The sequence below is a fragment of the Spermophilus citellus genome (assembly GCF_964194105.1).
Source record: "Spermophilus citellus genome assembly, chromosome: 2".
In the NCBI taxonomy this organism is placed as follows: Eukaryota; Metazoa; Chordata; class Mammalia; order Rodentia; family Sciuridae; genus Spermophilus; species Spermophilus citellus.
In genome coordinates, this window is record NC_138183.1 from 64,464,118 (window position 1) to 64,482,910 (window position 18,793).

An 18,793-nucleotide genomic window follows, 5' to 3' on the forward strand; every position below is an offset into this window, starting at 1 on the left:
AAACCCTTTAAAAAGAAAACCTGAAGTCAATACATGATTATCATCTCATCAAGCTTCCTTAGAAGGTAGAAGAGACCACTTAGAGTGTTTAATATAATTCTGACAGACAGTATATAGCTTGGGGAGGAAAGTATATACTAAAAATTAAATACCCATATGCTACATAATATGCAAGGTTTCTTACTTAGGTTTGTCTAAGCCTAACAAACAATGATTCCTATTTTATAAGAAAACAAATGCGGGGCTGGGGTGGTAGCTCAGTGGTAGAGAGCTCGCCTAGCACGGGTGAGGTCCTGGGTTTGATCCCCAGCACTACATTAAAAATAAATAAATTAAAGATATTGTGTCCAACTACAACTAAAAAAATAATATTAAAAAAAAGAAAGAAAACAAATGCTTCAGAAGTTAACGTGCTCTAGGTAAGAACTACTGAAATATAAAGTCAGGATTAAAAGACATCTTGACCTTGAAACTTACTTTTTTGCCCTTATACCAAGAGTTTTGACAGAGATAACAAGATAGGAAAATAGGCACTTGAAAGTAAGCAATGAACTCAGAAATAAGGTATTAAAAATACAGAAAAGTTTCAAATCACCAAGTTGACAACAGAATGTAGAGAACGTACAGATAAGCCAAAAGGTATTAACTTTCACTACCAGAAGAGGTATATTTGGCCAAAACATGTAGCAATAAAAGAGTTTGAAAGACATAGTTCAATATAACGTAAGAATTAAGATCTTAGGAGAAAAGAAAGACCTAAGGGCCAACCAGGTTAAGTATGTCAAAGAATCAGAGATTGAACATACTATATGCTGCATAAATTAATTTACATATTAAATGGACACAGGCTCATTCCTTCCATAATCATTCCTGACAAACTTAAAGACATTTTGTCTTTTCTAGGCAACACAACTAAAACAAAAAATAAAATCATCAATGTTAAAATCCGTAATACTTGGGAGAATAAACTGAGGTCACTATTCTTTCACTGCAAGTCAAAAAATGTAAGGTTTCATAGAGCACTACACAATTATTGTTGCAGCAGAGAAAATGACATACAGTTGATACTAAGATAAGAACAGCAAAAACACCTTAAGCAATATAAACCTGACTATGGAGTAGTAAAAAGAACAAATCAAATATTGAATTTGCCTATTAAGTGTAAGAAACTTGCAGGCAAATGTAGTTCCTGGATAACTCAATAACTGGAAATAAAAGAGAATTAAGAGAAACCAAAATCAACAGAAAAATACTGCCAACGTTTAAACATCACAGAAAGAATTGAAAACCTACAAAGGTAGGGCATTATTTGAGTAAAGTAAACCTACATTTATAAGTGGAAATAAGAGCTATAAGTTTTATTATTTTATTAATTTTAGTGAATAACTCCCAATAATGCATATAAAATGGGGTGGGGTGTTTCAAATTCAAAAGTTTTGCACATTACATAGACAAACTAATTTACATGAGTCAAATTGTGTGTAAGAGATTAAAGTTCTTTTGCAGAGCATGAATTTTGATGACAGTTCAGAAGAAAATTACCTAAACCCATATAAGTAACATGAAAACTGGATACTGCCATAATAGTATAATCTAGCAGAAATTAAGAACTGAAGTAGTTAGCCAAGAGAATAGTAAAACTAAAGAGAACACATGACAAAAGAGGAAAACAGAATGTGTATACAGAGAGAAAGAGAGCAATCAATTCTCAATTGTATACACAGGATTTTAATTTATGGAGGAAACTGAATCATAATATAGAGAGATTAAAGTCATTGAAAGAATTAGCATTTACCAAGAAACGAAAGCAAAACCAGGAGGTAAGCACCAGGTTTGGTCAGGAGGCAGAAGAAACTAGGAAAAGTATAGCACAGAGCCTCTACTGTATAATGTGGGTGAACTCTAGGCTATAGGGGTAGTCTAAAGTTGTACCTGACCCTACATGATCAGTACAGAGGAATACTGGTTTGATGTATGAGAGATAATGGAGGGGGTTTAGATAGGAACTCAAGATTGGTTGCTTTGTAAATGAAAAGCAGGCTTAATGACAAGTTGTTGACTGTCTCTAGGAATTAGCTTGTCCTACCAATCCCCAACACCACCAAATAAAACAGGAGTTAGCCCTAGGAACACCATTGTCTCCCTAGTAAGCAAGGCCTCAAAGATGTCAAAACATAAAATAAAATTTAAAAATTATATATGGAGTGAGTGGTTTGAGTTGAAAAGTTATGGGGGGGAAAACCAGTAACATAAGTCTATACTTAAGAGCTGAATTTATTCATATCAAAGATATAGCCATATATAGAGAAAAGTCTTCCATGTCCAGGTATTTGATAGTTAAGGGAAAAGAAAGGAAAGGAAGAGGAAAAAAAGAAATGAACTAATGCCATTGAAAGCATGGGAAGCAAGGAAGAATAATACCAACCAGCAAATACCAGAGATTTTACTGCATGTCAAATATGCTAATGCTTCATTTATTCCGGGGAAAATACTACAACTCTGCAGATAAACTTGGGTTCAAATCCTTCATCTATCACCTTCAAGGTAAACTCTTGAACACTTTAAGTAGTTCCAGTTTCATACTTTGTAGATGTAAGAGCATGTGCATTTGAAATAAGGTTTTAAAAAAATCCATACTGTGCCAATCCAGCAAAGCACATAATATGCACAAAAGTAACAAGTTTCCTTATACTGTTTCAATATGTCCCATGTTAAGACTCATTAAAACTCAGTAGTCTTAATTTCCCATACTCTGCTTAGTAAACATTAGTAATTCACAGTTAACATACATTATCTCCTCTATTGTAATACAAAAATCATTCCTATTTTCCAATGAGGTTCATATATGAAACAGACTCCAGAGAGGGCACAGCTAAAAAAAAAAAAAAAAAAAAAAAAAATGTGAGCACTAAGCTGAGAACCTAGGTTTCTCCAAATTTGAACATGATTCTCCCATAACATTTTCTTCAGAGTTATAAATAAAAAATTGCAATATGGTTCTGTTTACATGAGTTAGAAGCAGAAATATTAGGGTAGATAAATAGGTTAAATGTTGTTAATAGGCTGCTAAAGGTTATTAATAGGATCAAGTTAAAGAATAAAGAAATGATAGCTATAGAAGTTTGGGTAGTAGTTACAAGTAGAGAAGAGGCACTTGAGTAAACAAAGACTACATGGGAAGGAGTTCCTGGGGTATTACTATTCTATTTCATAATTTGGGGTGGTATTTATAAACACTGATTTTGTAAATTTCATTAAAACTTACTCTTATAGATTTGTATTGTCTATTGCACTTTATAATAAAAAAAGTTAAATATCAAGAATTGCACTGTGGACAAAGATAAAATGTGATACACCAAATAACAATATTTTTACGTAAATTATTGAGGTTTCTTTTTTTCCTGTATTTTCTATGAACATAAGAGATAATATGTAAAAAGTTTAACAGTGCCACATACTTAGCTAAACCTTAAAAAACATTTCTAAATATATCATTTAGACTGGATAACAGCCATTTCAAAAGCAGACTTTATTTGAGCCATATAAATAAAATTTCATATTCAAAAATGAGAATTAAAGTCAACTTAGGTATCAAAGTCTACCCCATTTCAGAATATAAATCAGTTCCTCATCTGGAATCACTGTGATTAGCTGGGCATGGTAGCACACGCCTATAATCCCAGTGGTTTGGGAGGCTAAGGCAAGAGAATTACAAGTTTGAAGCCAGTCTCAACTTAGTGAGGCTCTAAGCAACTTAGTGAAACCCTGTCTCAAAAAAATAAAATATATGGGCTGGATTGTGGCTCAGTGGTAGAGCGCTCGCCTAGCATATGCAAGGCCCTGGGTTCGATACTCAGCACCACATAAAAATAAATGGAAATGAAGGGAGACCCTCATTGCTATACAAAATTACATATAAGAGGTTGTGAGGGGAATGGGAAAATAAACAAGGAGAGAAATGAATTACAGTAGATGGGGTAGAGAGAGAAGATGGGAGGGGAGGGGGGATAGTAGGGGATAGGAAAGGTGGCAGAATACAACAATTACTAATAGGGCATTATGTAAAATTGTGGATGTGTAACCTACGTGATTCTGCAATCTGCATTTGGGGTAAAATTGGGGGTTCATAACCCACTTCAATCTAATGTATGAAATATGATATGTCAAGAGCTTTGTAATGTTGTGAACAACCAATAAAAAAAAAAGAAAATAAATAAATAAATAAAATAAAGGTATTGTGTCCAACTGAAACTAAAAATATAAATATTTAAAAATTAAATAAATAAAATAAAATATAAAAAGGGCTGGGAATGTGGCTCAGTGGTTCAGTGCCTCTGGGTTCAATCCCTGGTACCAATAAACAAAAAAACAAACAAATCCAGCCCCTTGCACAATCTTCTACAGTGATTAGTGATAGCCAGTCTCTTAGAATATATGAAAAAACTCTGAAACTAACAAAATATAGCTAAAAAATATAAAATGCAGCAAAACAAGAACGGTACTGGGTAACCAACAAATTTCAGGTTAAAATTTCATTTTGCTGTATTATTGAAATGTTTATTATGTCAGTTTTAAATACAGTTAATTTGGAAATTCACCTTTTGCATCCTGTTTATCACGAGGTTCAAAGAATATTTTAGTCAAAAGGAAAACAAAACCAGGGAATGTGGTGCCCTCCTATACTCACAGCAATTCAGGAAGCTCAGGCAGGAGGCAAGCTCAAGGTCAGTCTAGGGAATTTAGAAGACCTTGTCTCAAAACAAAAAGGGCTACAGAGGTAGCTCAGTGGTAAAGCACGCCTGGGATCAATCCCCAGTACTAAAAACAAAACAAAACAAAGCAAAATCTTAACAATGCTAAATGAGATGGGCAAGATCTCAAGATAAAGAGAAAACCTCCCAGTTTTTAAATAACCTAAAAACAATTTAATGAAATTTTTACACATGTTTGCACTATAAAAAATAAAGGAAATTCAAAACAATTCAATCCAAAAGTAGCAACTTCTAAGTTGTTCTCAGTTTAACTAAAAAGTATCTAAAAATAAGATACAAAAAGGCTAGGACAAATTATTTGTTTACCCTTCGGCTTCTAATATTTAGTATCAATATACACGAGATATCCAAATATTCATGGAATGAATGAACTGTTCCAAAATTAGCACTTCTAAATGAAAAAAATCACTAGTCAAATCTCAAATACTTGGGCTGGGGATGTAGCTCAGTTGGCAAAGTGCTTGCCTTGCATGGACAAGGCCCTGGGTTCAATCTCCAGCACCACCAGAAAGAAAAAAAAAAAAAAACAAAACTCAAATACTTAACGAAAATTACTAAGCTTCATCAAAAATAAATCTGTTAGTCTCTTCAACAAAGAAGGGTCAATGGAGCTTTAAAAATATTACTATACAAGAAATAGAAAAAGAAATCATGAAATTAATTTGGAAAAATAAGAGACCCCAAATAGCCAAAGCAATCCTTATCGAGAAAAATGATGCAGGAGGCATCACATACCAGACCTTAAATTATACTACAGAGCTACAGTAACAAAAACAGCATGGTATTGGCACCAAAACAGACATGAAGCCCAATGAAACAGATCAGCAGGCACAGGGATAAATACAGTTATCTCATCCTAGACAAAGGCACTCTAAATGCACATTGGAGAAAAGATAGCCTATTCAACAAATGGGTCTGGGAAAACTGGAAATCTATTGTGTAGAAGAATGAAATTGAACCTCTATATCTCTCCCTGCACAAAACTCAACTCAAAGTGGATCAAGGACCTAGGCATTTGACCAGAGACCCTACACTTACTAGAAGAAAAAGTAGGTCAAGTGTCTAACATGTTGGCTTGGGAACCAAATTCCTCAACAAGACTCCTAAAACACAAGAAGTAAAATCAATACCCAGAAAACAAATAACCCAATCAATAAATGGGCTGAGGAACTGAACATACACTTCATAGCAGAAGAAATACAATTGATCAACAAATATATGGAAAAATGTTGAACTTCTCTAGCAATTAGAGAAATGCAATTAAAACTACACTGAAATTCCATCTCACTCCAGTCAGAATGGCAGTTATAAAGATACAAGTAACAATAAATGTTGGCAAGGATGTGGGGAGAATGGTACTCTCATACATTAATTGTGGGACTGCAAACTGGAGCAACCATTATGAAAAGCAGTATGAAAATTCCTCAGGAATTGGAATGGAACCACCATTTGACCAAGTTATCCCATGCCTAGGTTTATACCTTAAGGACTTAAAAATAAGCATACTACAGTGTTGCAGCCACATCAATGTTTATAGTAGCTCAACTCACAATAGCCAAGCTATGGAAACAACCTAGGTGTCCTTCAATGAATAAAGAAAATGTGAGGTAGATATATATATATATATATGAGAAATGGAATATTACTGAATAAAATTATGGCATTTGCCGGTAAATGCATGAAACTGGAGAATAGGCAAAAAAAAAAAAAAAAAAAAAAAGTTCTCTCTGATTTGTGTATGCTAAACCACAACAAGGGAGGGTGGAGAGGAAAAGAATACAAGTCCATTGGATTAGACAAAGGGAAATATTGGGGAGAGAGGGAGGAGGGGAATACGTAAAACAGAATTAATTGGTTATAACTTTCCTAGCTTTGTATTTGTATACGTGATGAGAGTAACTCCACATGATGTACAACCACAAGAGTGGGAACCTAAATAGAATAAGTTATACTCTACTTATGTATACTCTGCCAAAATACTTCTACTGTCATGTATAACTAAAAAATAATAATTAAAAAAATACTCTATTGAGCTGGGTATGGAGTGCACACCTGTAATCCCAGAAACTTGGGAGGCTGAAGCAGGAGGATCTCAGGTTTGAGGCCAGCCTCAGCAATTCATCAAGGCCCTATAAGCAACCTAGTGAGACCCTGTTTCAAAATAAAAAGGGCTGGGATGTAGTTCAGTGATTAAGTGCACCTAGGTACCAAACTGGCTCTCCTATGCAAACAATTTCATCTCTTCCCCAAATAAATCTATTCAAACATAGCAGCTTCTAAACTATAGCCAAAAAGAGGGTAAACAGTAATATTATTAACTTAATATGCAAATATTCATAGATACATGTATATACATGTGTTAGCATATATTTCCTTACTCAGCTCAGGGCCCTTGACACCCTCAGCAACAGTGAGGCTCTAAGCAACTTAGTAAGACCCTGTCTCTAAATAAAATACAAAATAGGGCTAAGGATGTGGCTCAGTGGTTGAGTGCCCCTGAGTTTAATCTCCTGGTATCCCTCAACCTCTGCAAAAAAAAAAAAAAAAAAAAAAAAAAAAAAAAAAAAAAAAAAAAAACTACCAGAATAATTTGAATACCAATACATACACAGATGCAAATAACTGAATAAATGGGAGAGAAAAGACAAATCCCAGCTACTCAAGAGGATGAGACATGAGGACTGCTTAAGTTCAAGAGTTCAAAGACAGCCTTTGCAACAAAGCAAATCCCCATGTCTTAAAAAAATAAAGATCAAGAAGCCAGGTACAGAGGCTGGGGTTGTGGCTCAGCAGTAGAGCGCTCACCTAGCATGTGTAAGGCCCTGGGTTCGACCCTCAGCACCACGTAAGAATAAATAAAAATAAAGTTAAAAAAAAAAAGAAGCCAGGTACAATGGCACATGCCTGAAACTCCAGGTACTCAGGTGGCTGAGGCAGGAGAACCACAAGTTTGAGGTCAGCCTCATCATTTTAGTAAGACCCTGTCTCAAAAAATAAGGACTGAGATGTAGTTCTATAGTAAAGTGCCCCTGGGTTCAATCCCTACATGAAAAAAAACAAAGTGAAAATTTTTAAGAAGGAAACACACACACATACATACACACACACACACACACACACACACACTTCTTGCCCTGCACCATCTTGGGACTACCAACACGAAATCAATCACCAGATGCAGCCTCTATGACCAGAACTGAGGGCCAGAATAAATCTTTTCTTTATAATTTACCCATACAGTTTGTGGTACTGTATTAACAGCAAGAGAAAACAGATTTAAGACAGTTATCTATAAGAGAGATGAAATGAATGGATGATATTAGAAAAAATAGCTAGTTGGCTTTCAGCACTTTAAATAGCAAACCAACAGAAGTTGAAAATTCTATGAAGGAATGCATCAGAGCTATTCATCACTGCACATCTAGTACCTAGAACAGCACTCTGCACACTATGGGTTCTCAAAATTTGTTGAGAACACAGGAGGAAGGGAAGGAGGAAGGGAAGAAAGGCAGGAAGGAAGAGCACTGTACAGAGCATTATTTTAATTTATTCCCAGGTTTTACCTTTTGTTATTGCTTTTTTCTTTCTCCTTTACTAACTGACTAGAGCAAGGAAAGCTATTCATATCACAATATTAACTTTGAAAATGACCATCTGACTGCCTGTTCATAATGTTCTAAAACGTTTATTTTTCCAGTCTTCTTAGGTATCCGTAAGAATAACTTTTCCCTAACAATTACATTTCATTTTGTTCTGCCTCACTGTGTTACCTAGCACTTCCAGAAAGATGCCAAATAAAGGCAACATTAAATGGCTTCCTTGATGGGCTCCTGACTTCACTGGGAATACTTCTAGTTTTTCCCCACCATTAAGCATGATGCTGAGCATGATTTAACATATTCATCTGTTCCTCCTAACAAGGACTTTTTTAAACATAAGGAACTCAAAATTGTATTTAAATGTAGAAAACATTTTAATTTAGATAATTTTCTTTAGTTTCTTAACGAATTCAATGGAAACATTTCCAAATAATCAACTATCCCCATTTTCTGACAAATTATATTTTGTCAAGGTAATATGTCTTTTAGTATAGTCATAATTCTATTTGCTAAATATAACTTGGGTTTCCATCAATGTTAGTGATGCTGATGTGCTTTTGGCCATGTTTTAGTATTAGTGTGAGCTAAATTTAAAAAGCAATAGGAAGCTTTCCTTCCTTCTTTATGCTATGTGTCAATTTAGGTAACATCAGAATTATCTATTCCTTATAGGCTTAAAACAATTCTTCAGTTTATCTCCCAAAACTGATACTTGACTTTTTTGGAGCTAAAGCTCTTTGCTAGTTTTCTTGAACCTTTCCTTACATACAGATGTCTGCATTTTTCCACAAATGCCAAAATTATCTTGATTTACATTTTCTTAAACAATTTATTTCATCCAGCAATTTTTAATTTTTAATCTTGAAAATGTTTTGGAAAACTTATTTAGGTGCTAATTTATCCCAATTGATTAAGAAAAATAAGTTATAAAGATAGGAAATGAAATAAAGGTGTCAATTTATTAAAATTTGGAAGAGTTGCTGGATACAAAAGTCAACAAGTCAACTGCATTTCTATGTATCAGCAAATAAACTACTATTTATAATAGCATCAAAAGCATAAGGCTACTAGAAATAAGACATATAAAGAGATAATTCATTAAAACTTCAAAGGTCTAAATGGAGAGGTCCTGAATTACAAGACTCAACACTGATCCATAGCTGCAATTCCCAATGAAATTCAAGCAGAATATTTGTAGAGCTTTGACAAACTAATTTCAAAATCTTTAACTGTAAGTGTTAAGAGCCAAATAACAAAGATACCCTTGAAGAAGAATGCATTTGGGAATATGGAGGAAGGGATATATCAAAAAAGTCTATAAGGCTACAGTCCTTAGACCAGTATGGACACAGGGTAAACTAGGCAGGCAAGAGGATCACAAGTTTGAGGCCAGTCCAGGCAATTCAGCGAGACCCTGTCTCAAAAAATAAACAGAGCTGAGGAAGCAGCTCAGTCCTTGGTACAGTACCTCTGGGTTCAATCCCCACTACCACAAACAAACAAATGAAACCCCACCAGAAGCTGGAAACAGACCAAATATCTATTATGGATTAGTTATGTGGCATGTTAATAAAATGGAATAATGTAATATTGTAAAGTAATAAAACGTAGCTGTATGCATCAGAATCTCTCAATTATATATAGAATTACATAGAATTCCATTATATAAATTCTAACACAGACAAATCCACCTATTGTTTAGGGAAATATACATAAGTAGTCAAACTAAAGAGAATGATCATAAAAGTTAGAACAAAGTCAGTTTACCTCTTAGGGAAGTCTATTCTGGTAGGGGCACACAGGAGGCTTTAAAAAGGTACTGGCATCATTCTACGTCTTAACCTTGGTAGAATTATATCTGTTTGTTTTATTATTTAAACTTTGCATGCACATTTTATACATTTATCTATAAAGTTCAAATTTTTAAAGACTATTTTTATAAGTTAAAATATTGACAGCCTAATCTTTATTTTCAAAAGCAATCAATGTTTACTTATTCACAACATACTAAAGAGAACAGACATCTGTATTCTTACAACTAAGTCTGAAGACAACATACCTTATATAGTCCAATGCCAGGATCAATAAGACAAGCACGAGTTGACGTAGATGGTTGGCTAGAAGATCCCACCTTTGCAGTTTTCTTCACTTTAGGTGGACTATTAGAACAGGGTTTAGTCTGTACATCAGTCTGTTTAGATGTGCTAGGAAGATCAGGATCTGGACGAACTAGTAGCTGAATTATATCATTCAGTCCAACATCATAGTCAAATAAAGTATATCCATTTTCCAGCTAGAAAAAAAAGAAAAATATATTAAAAGGCTTCTCTCAAGTCTTAAAAAAAAAACCAAAAAACAACTTATCTTTCGTTGCCTAAATGTTCAAACCAGACTATTAAAATTCATAGCACTGCAACTTAGTGATCTGAAACAATTCTTATTATTTTATGACCTCTAATGTCAGCATTTTCTCCAGACTCCAATCAATACTTACAAACTACTCCATAAGCCAGGCACAGTGGTATATGCCTATAATCCTAGTTTAGGCCTGGGGAGGCTGAGGAAGGAGGATCACAAATTTCAGGAAAAACTCAGCAACTTTATTGAGACCCTGTCCTAATTTTTTTTTTAAAGGGGAAGGGGATGGCTAGGATGTAGCTCAATGGTAGAGCACCACTGGTTCAAGCCCAGAACAAAAAGAAAATTAAAAAAAAAAAAAAGCAACACTGCACATTAGCTACAGGGAACACTGCTAGCCATGAAGAAGAAAGAAGAAAGAAGAAGAAAAAGAAGAAAATAGAGCATCCTTGTGACTGTGATCTCATGACCTAGCCTATCACCAAATGTTCATTTTAATGAACAGTGCCTGAATCCACTGCAAGGAAAAAATAATTTTGAAAGCAATGACCTTGCATTTGTAAAGATATTAAGTCAAACACTATCTTTCTGAAACACTGCTGAGATGCACACATGCACCTCTATATTTTTTCTTGTTGGTTCTGGGGATTGGATTAAAGTGTAGTTCTACCACTGAGCTGCACCCCCAGATGTTTTTTTAAGACAGTCTTGCCAAATTGCCAAAATTGGCCTTGAACTTGTGAGCCTCCTAACTCAGTTTCCCGAGTCCCTGAGTTTAGAAGCATGCATCACTGACCAACTTGTCAATATTTTAAAAACCAGGCAGGAATAATTATAATTCTTGCTTATGCTATATTCCACTTGCCTGAAGTTCTCTGATTTTATGCATTTACAAAGATTACCGAGTTTTAGCATGAAATCTTCCAGGACAAATAGCAAATAAGTTATCTTGCAACTCAGACATATTTTGAGGGTTATGGGTTGAATTGTACTTCCTTTCCCAAAAGAGATATTGATGTACCTACTTAGGGTGCATAAGGCCCTAAGTTCAAGTCCCCAAACCAAAACAAAACAAAACAAACTTCAGAATGTGACTATATTTGAAATAAGGCCATTAGAGGCAGTCAGATCATACATTTCACTGAAGAAGTGCAAAACTTTTATTTGTTTGGGGCTGAGTTGTGTCTCCCTCCCCATTTGAACACAGGGGTGATTTACCACTGAGCTACATCTCCAGCTCTTTTATTTTTGAAAAAATATTTTTTAGTTGTAATTGGACACAATACTTTTATTTTATTTATTTATTTATTTATATGTGGTGCTAAGGATAGAACCCAGGGCCTCTCACATATGAGGCAAGAGCTCTACAGCTGAGCTACAACCCCAGCCCTCTTTTATTTTTTGAGACAGGGTCTTGCCAAGTTACTTACTGTGATAGAATGAATCAAGAAAACTAAATTCCTTGAAGATCAGATCATTTTCCCCAGAAATATGACCAATCTGAACTGTGCTCATTCTCCCCTCTGATATATATTTATCACCATTCACAAGTCAACTAACTCTGGTAATAATTGAGAAGTCAACTGAAAAGAATAAGTCTGTTAAATATAGCAGACTTATAAACTTATTAATACACTAGATCAGTGATTTTAATTCCTATAGTCCAAGAACACCTCAAACTTGTGATCATCCTGTCTCAGACTTTTGAGTTTACAGGCATGCATCACCATGCCTCACCCTCCCATGCTTCAGTTCTAATCCCCAATGCCTCAGAATGTGACCCTATTTGGAGACAGAATCTTTAAGGAGATAATTAAGTTAAAATGAGGTTGTTAGAGTAAGCCCTTAATTCAATAGGAGGGGTATCCTTATAAAAAGGGGAAATGTGGACCAAGGGAAGATCATGTGAAGATATACAGGGAAAAGGAGGCCACGTGAATGCACTAGATAACATCTCCAAGGTTAAAAAAAAAATTCCTGCAAACACAGAAGCACAGGGATTCTCCTCTAGACTTATCAGAAGGCACATCCCTGCTGACTAACCTTCAATTCTAACCTCTTGAACTGAGATAAAATTTTTGTGATTTTAGAACAACTAGGTTTTAGTTTGTTATAGTAGCCCTAGGAAACTGTCTCCATTTTATTTCTTTATAAAATTCAATTGGCTATTTCACTGTGGTACAATGAATCAAGAAAAAATAAATTCCTTGAAGATCAGATCATTTCCCCCAGAAGTATGACCAATCTGAACAGTGCTCATTCTCCCTTCTTTAATATATATTTATCACCATTCACAACTCAATTCTGGCAATATTTGAGAAGTTAACTGAAAAGAACAAGTCTGTAACAGACTTATAAACTTACTAATATACTAGATCAGTAATTTTAATTCCTATAGTCCAAGAACACACAAGTATTCATATTATTAAATAGAACAAAAGAACAATAATTTCATAATTCCCCAGTGAAGGAATTACATTAGGTACTATCTCACAGGTTAGTTAACGTGCTTAACCTAGAGTTGAGGCTATAGCTCAGCGGGAAGAGTACTCACATAGCATGAGCAAGGCCCAGGAATTGATCCTCAGCAATATACATACACAATGTAAACTTAGCCTTAATAAGCCTAAGTAGTAACCAGATAAGCCCTTATAGGGATAGGAATTTAATATTACTTACTTTATTAAAAACAAATAACTCTTCTAGTCCTGAACTCCTGTGGGGAAGGGGTGGGGGACTCAAGAAGCAGAAACTGGGCATTGATACCTTCATTTTGATATTCTCCAATAATCAAAAATAAGAACACCTTAATTTTCAAAGAGCTGAAAAAGCATAACTTTGACTATTATGCAAACTGATAAACATTGCCATTTAAAAAAAAAGTGTTTAAAGTTAAAAATAAAATGTAACATCACAAAATAAGCAAATTAACTGGTAGGGCAGCAGTTGAAGTGGTGAAATAATTAGAAATTGAAAGTGTTTCCATAAACATTTTTTCCATTAGAGGCACAAGAGTCAGAGGGACCTGGGGACATTCCTACACTCAGTCTCTGGCAATTTTCTACCAAATGATTGTCAAAAGTAAATATAGATTGCTTCAAGTGGTTCCTTTTCTCAACTTGGTTTGACAGAAAAAGTATGTCTGAAGTCAGTGAAACACTAAACACATCAAAGCTGAAGTCCTATAATAAATGTTATCACCTTTCTTCATGCTTGCTGTGACAAACTTTTTCCTCAGATCATCCATTTGGGAAAAATTCTAGTCTTCCCCAAACAAGTCACTACTATCCACAGCACAGAAAGTTTCATACAGCTTTATTCTGCAAATTTCACACATATGAAGAGCTGAAGTGTTGAAATAATTTAAATATCAGAATTCTTCGGTATTAAGGAAAGTACACAGTTATTTCTGTCACTCAAATTATGCTGAGTGGGGAGAAAGGGATGTCATCTAGAAATTACAAACACCAATAGTTTCAGGGAAGTAACTATAATCCATGAATGAATGAGTCAAAGAACTTATTCTTTGAAAACTGTCATACTAGAATTTAAGGTGCAAGATTTTCAATTCTGACCAGGCAAAAATAGTTAGGACTTTATTTAGTCAGACTGCACTCTTGGATTTCTACTGGGTTTAAAGAAGAAGTTTCAGGAAACAAAGAACTATAACAATGATGCAAGGGAAAACTAGGAAGAAAAAAAAAATTGACTGGCAGTAACCACAGAGGGAGAGGGGAAAAATCATTCACAAGGAACATGAGTAGAAGGAATAACTTCCATGTTGATATTTTTTTTTATTTTTTTTTAAAGAGAGAGTGAGAGAGGAGAGAGAGTGAGAATTTTTTTTTAATATTTATTTTTTAGTTCTCGGCGGACACAACATCTTTGTTGGTATGTGGTGCTGAGGATCAAACCCGGGCCGCACGCATGCCAGGCGAGCGCGCTACCGCTTGAGCCACATCCCCAGCCCATGTTGATATTTTAAATCACGACTCTTTAAAAGAATATGTGCACATATATACACATATACATATATATGCACATATATATACACACACATATTCTTTTAAATAGGCAAAATCTTTACTTTTTCTCCATGTGAGAAAGTATGAAGGCAAAAAGCAAATACTCAGTTTTTCTTCAGCTATCCTTCATGCCTCATATCTACAATCCACTAAGGCCACCCAGATAGTGACAAGGCAAGAAAACAAGGGGAGGAAGTCTTTACAAAATAGTAAAGAAATTCTAGATTCTAGAAAGATTTAGAGGTATAGAAATCACTTTAAATTCTACATTCTTTTAAAAAGATGCACTCCCCACAGTGCCTCAACCCCAACCTCCCAGATTAAAAAAAAAAAAAAAAAGTCCAAATGAGGATACCCTATTCAGCCACAATTTACAGCCCTGTTAATTATATGCTTTTCCAATTTAACTGCATATAAATCACCATGTTAAACTATGTATTCAGCTTCAGTAGACCTGGTATGACGTACCTGTGCCAAGCTAATGCTGCTTGATCCTGAGAACATAGTAAGTATACTTTCAATAGTAAGAAACTAGTAGAAGACTATCCTCTCAAAATTCATCTTCAAACCCTGGTGTTCATCAGAATCTCCCCTGGTGCCTTGGGTGCATTTATTTCAAACCTCAGAACTGGAGTCAAACTGTGGTCTATCAATCCTACTATGCATTTGCAAATCTGAGGTGAGCTAAGCATCTGTAATAAATATCTGTAAGTAAGTCTGATACACACCAAAGAGTAAAAGCAGCAGACATAATAAATAGGATAGGGGAACTTAACATGTATAAACTGTAAACATATTTATTTATTTACTTATTTATAGGTAGGGTCTCCCTATATTACCCAGGCTAGTCTCTGGATTCAAGGGATCCTCCCAGTCTCCCAAGTAATTGGGACTACCATGCCCAGTTTGTGTAAATTTTGTTTTTATTTATGACATTTTTCACTGTGTGGCTGTAAAGGCACCTTAAGAAAGGGATGCCTTTTTTTCCTAATGTGCACAAGTCATTTTATAGGATAGGAACACCTCCATGACACCAATCAGTAGCTGCCTGCTATAGACAGTATGCTCTCCGTGGACTGCCATGGCTATTTGTCATTAATAAGGAAATGAACACAGCCAGCAGCAGTGTCTTCTTTTTCTCTCTCCAAGTCAATGAGCTGGCACCGAAAGTCTATTCCTCATCCCTATTGGTTTATCACTGGGCTGAAAAAAATCAAAGCAGTGAATTATCAACTGTCCTGGGAGAAGTACAAAGATTGTTATCCTCAACAGTTTTTCCCAGAATCTGGAACCAACATCCTGGTTTACTAGAAGTCTACTTTGTTGCCCTGAACTTAATTCAACCCCAATCCTTTCCTCAAGACAGGTAAGTACATTTTATCTTAGGATATCTGATAGACTTTTAAGGTTAATTAATTTCACTTCAGGGTGAAATTAATTCATCAGAATACATTCTCATCCTTTATTTCTCTCTCTGGTGCCAAAATTACCAAAATGCCCTAGGTAATAAGGCACCACTCTCCCTGGCTTGAAAATAAAATTCAGAAGACTTGATTACATACTTTTTCATCTGTGACAAACAAGAAATGTTATCAATCTGCCACTTGAGGCACAGCAATACAAAGTTACATAGTAGTAAATACAGCAATGGTTATTTACTTCCAAAGAAAAGTTTACAACTAAATTCAACACCTGGTTTTTGGAAAAAAGAAAGAAAGAAAAAGAAAAAAATCCGAACACTAAGGAATCAGTTTAAAACTGGCTACAGTCACAAATCAAAGGGCTATAACATTTTTTTTAAATGGAAAGCCAAAAACCAAAACAAAACCAAAAAACATCTTGGCTCCCTCTTTTCCAAGTAACAATAATTTGTTATTCTGAAATTTCTGAATGATCCTGGAAAGGTAAATCTATCAGGAAGAGAAAAATATTCCTTTCAAACTCTTTGCAGTTAGGAGGTTCTACCAAATTAAAGAGATGCCCTGATTTTAAACCTCAGAATTGGAGTCAAACTGCAGTCTAACAACTTCAGAATGACAACTTTTTAGTGGATTAACAACAAGAAGACAAAAGAAAAATGCAATGGGTCTGGGAGTATAAGAATATACTATGAGACTTGTGGGATAGAAAATATCTTAGACTGGCCAGATCACAGTCTATTTATAACGACTATCAGAGACGTCCACAAACACACTCACCATCGAAAACACCTTCCACCTTCAGCTTTCAAGTTATTGCTAGCTGTGCGAAGGCTAGCTATGAATGAGGGAAATATTTGAAGGTGAGAAGAACAGCACTCTGGGGAAAAAAACCCTGGCCCTATACTGGGCAGTGTTAAAATGAGTTACATCAATAGCTCAAGTCCAGGTCTCTAACCTCACCTAGGACAGATTCCAAGTCTAGGAGAGGCAGCGAGGGAGAAGAACCAAACATTCTGGAAGCCCTTCAGATCTTCAATGTGTGCAAACCCTTCCACATTAGGTGAAAGGTTAATTTCTTGTACCCGAGAGAGTAATGCCCAAGTTTCCATCTCCTATCTGGGAGCCAGGAGCGCGAAAGGGCCACAAAGCTATAAGCGCCGTTAGCTGGGTCAGCGCAGCTGGGAGCCTGGGGAGCTGGAGATGCCAGCTCACCCCTCCCGTGCTGTGGCATGGCCGCCAGAGCTCACTGCCCTCCCCATCCTCCAGGCACCCCGGCTCCATCCAGCGCGGTAAGGAAGGAACCCAGGGCCCTGTCACGCTCTGACTGCAGCCTCTGCCCCCACTTAATAGGAAACAGCAAGGTGTCCACACGCCTAGTGCTCTCACCTCTGAACCTGCTAGACGCACCTGTAGCCAGGGCTGGCAGGGACCTGCTGCAACCCTTATAGCAGGCCGGGCCCGCACCCAGCGCCTCCCAAGGCTGCCCTCCAGAAGCAGAGCAGGGTGCAAGCCTTGCCAAGCCCTAGGGCCTATGCATCCAAAGGCGCCCGGCTGCTCCCTCCCAGAGCTTCCCAAGGGACAAGGTGAAGTGCCTCACCTGCTTGCCCCGGTAGAAGAGACGCTGGCACTCGGGCCGCACGTCGAACAGCGCCCAAACCCGCTCACGTAACTCCTCGATCGTGGCTTTGCGAGAAACGTCCTCAATGGTACGCGTTTGGGAACCATCGATGGTACGAACCTGGATCCACATCTCAGTACCGGGAGAGGGGGTCCCCTTTGTCTCCCCCGTGCTTAGGACACAGTGCCCCGCTGCCTCCCCAGCGCCTCGGGTTCTCAGCAGCTGGTAGGCGAGCGTGCCCACAGGCGAAAACGACCTACCGGACTTGGGCCCGACAGGCGGAGGCACCTCCCAGACCCCGTGCCCGCCCAGGCCAGCGGAGGAGAGAAAACCGGAACCAGCCCGAGGTGCTACCACAGCCTCCTCCTCACAAATAGGAAGAAGCCATGTCTCGCGGAGCTGAGTGTTTACTTATAGAGCTGTAGCTCCCACATGGAGGTCACGGCGCCAACCCGAATCTCGCGAGATCCTTGCGGGGCTCCGCCTTAAAAAGGAAGCGGAGAGGGAGATGGTTATGGACCTCAGGGTTGGGGGGGGGGCTGTGGAAGGGGAAGCACGAGAGGGCGGGTCTCAGGGGCGGGGCTGCCGAAAGCCGTTATTTGCCCACAGCTTTTACGGGGACCCTGGGCACGCCTCCTATCAGATCTCAGCAGGTCTTGTCGCTGCTCTTGGCAGTTTTACCCTTTTAGGACCTAGTTTCTGGCCAAGATGCGGGGGGAGACTCCTCAGGCCTAGCGGATACACCTCTCTAGTCTCAAAAACACATCAAAAAAATACAAGAAGTGAACTTTTATGTTCATGAAATGTGGGACACAACCTAAATTCTGAGAAGCCTTGAGGGACTGGTGGACTGGGAAAGGCCCCAGGACTCTTCTGGAACACGGCCCCACCTGTTCAGACTGTTGCCTTAGCTTGGAAACCGCTTCCTGGGGTATCTCGCTGCTGAGCCCAGGTGCTGGGCCCTAGCCCCAAAGACCAGGGTCCCTGCTGGGACCACGTC

At 37.2% G+C, this 18,793-nt stretch overlaps 1 protein-coding gene across 2 annotated transcripts in view; it reads right to left on the bottom strand.

Moving 5' to 3' along the window:
• UHRF2 (ubiquitin like with PHD and ring finger domains 2) overlaps nucleotides 1–18,265 on the bottom strand; it is an 82,341-nt gene extending 64,076 nt beyond the window's left edge. The window contains exons 1-3 of one of the 2 annotated variants that reach the window (XM_081267014.1): nucleotides 17,773–17,912; nucleotides 15,223–15,957; nucleotides 10,431–10,664 (exon numbers count right to left, since the gene is read on the bottom strand). In XM_081267014.1, the coding sequence (XP_081123140.1) occupies nucleotides 10,431–10,664; nucleotides 15,223–15,258 (270 nt within the window). In that variant the 5' untranslated portion in view covers nucleotides 15,259–15,957; nucleotides 17,773–17,912. Of the gene's footprint in view, nucleotides 1–10,430; nucleotides 10,665–15,222; nucleotides 15,958–17,772 lie in introns of both variants that reach the window. The other variant, XM_081267013.1, reaches the window with a different exon arrangement.
• Between the last annotated feature and the right edge of the window lie 528 nt (nucleotides 18,266–18,793).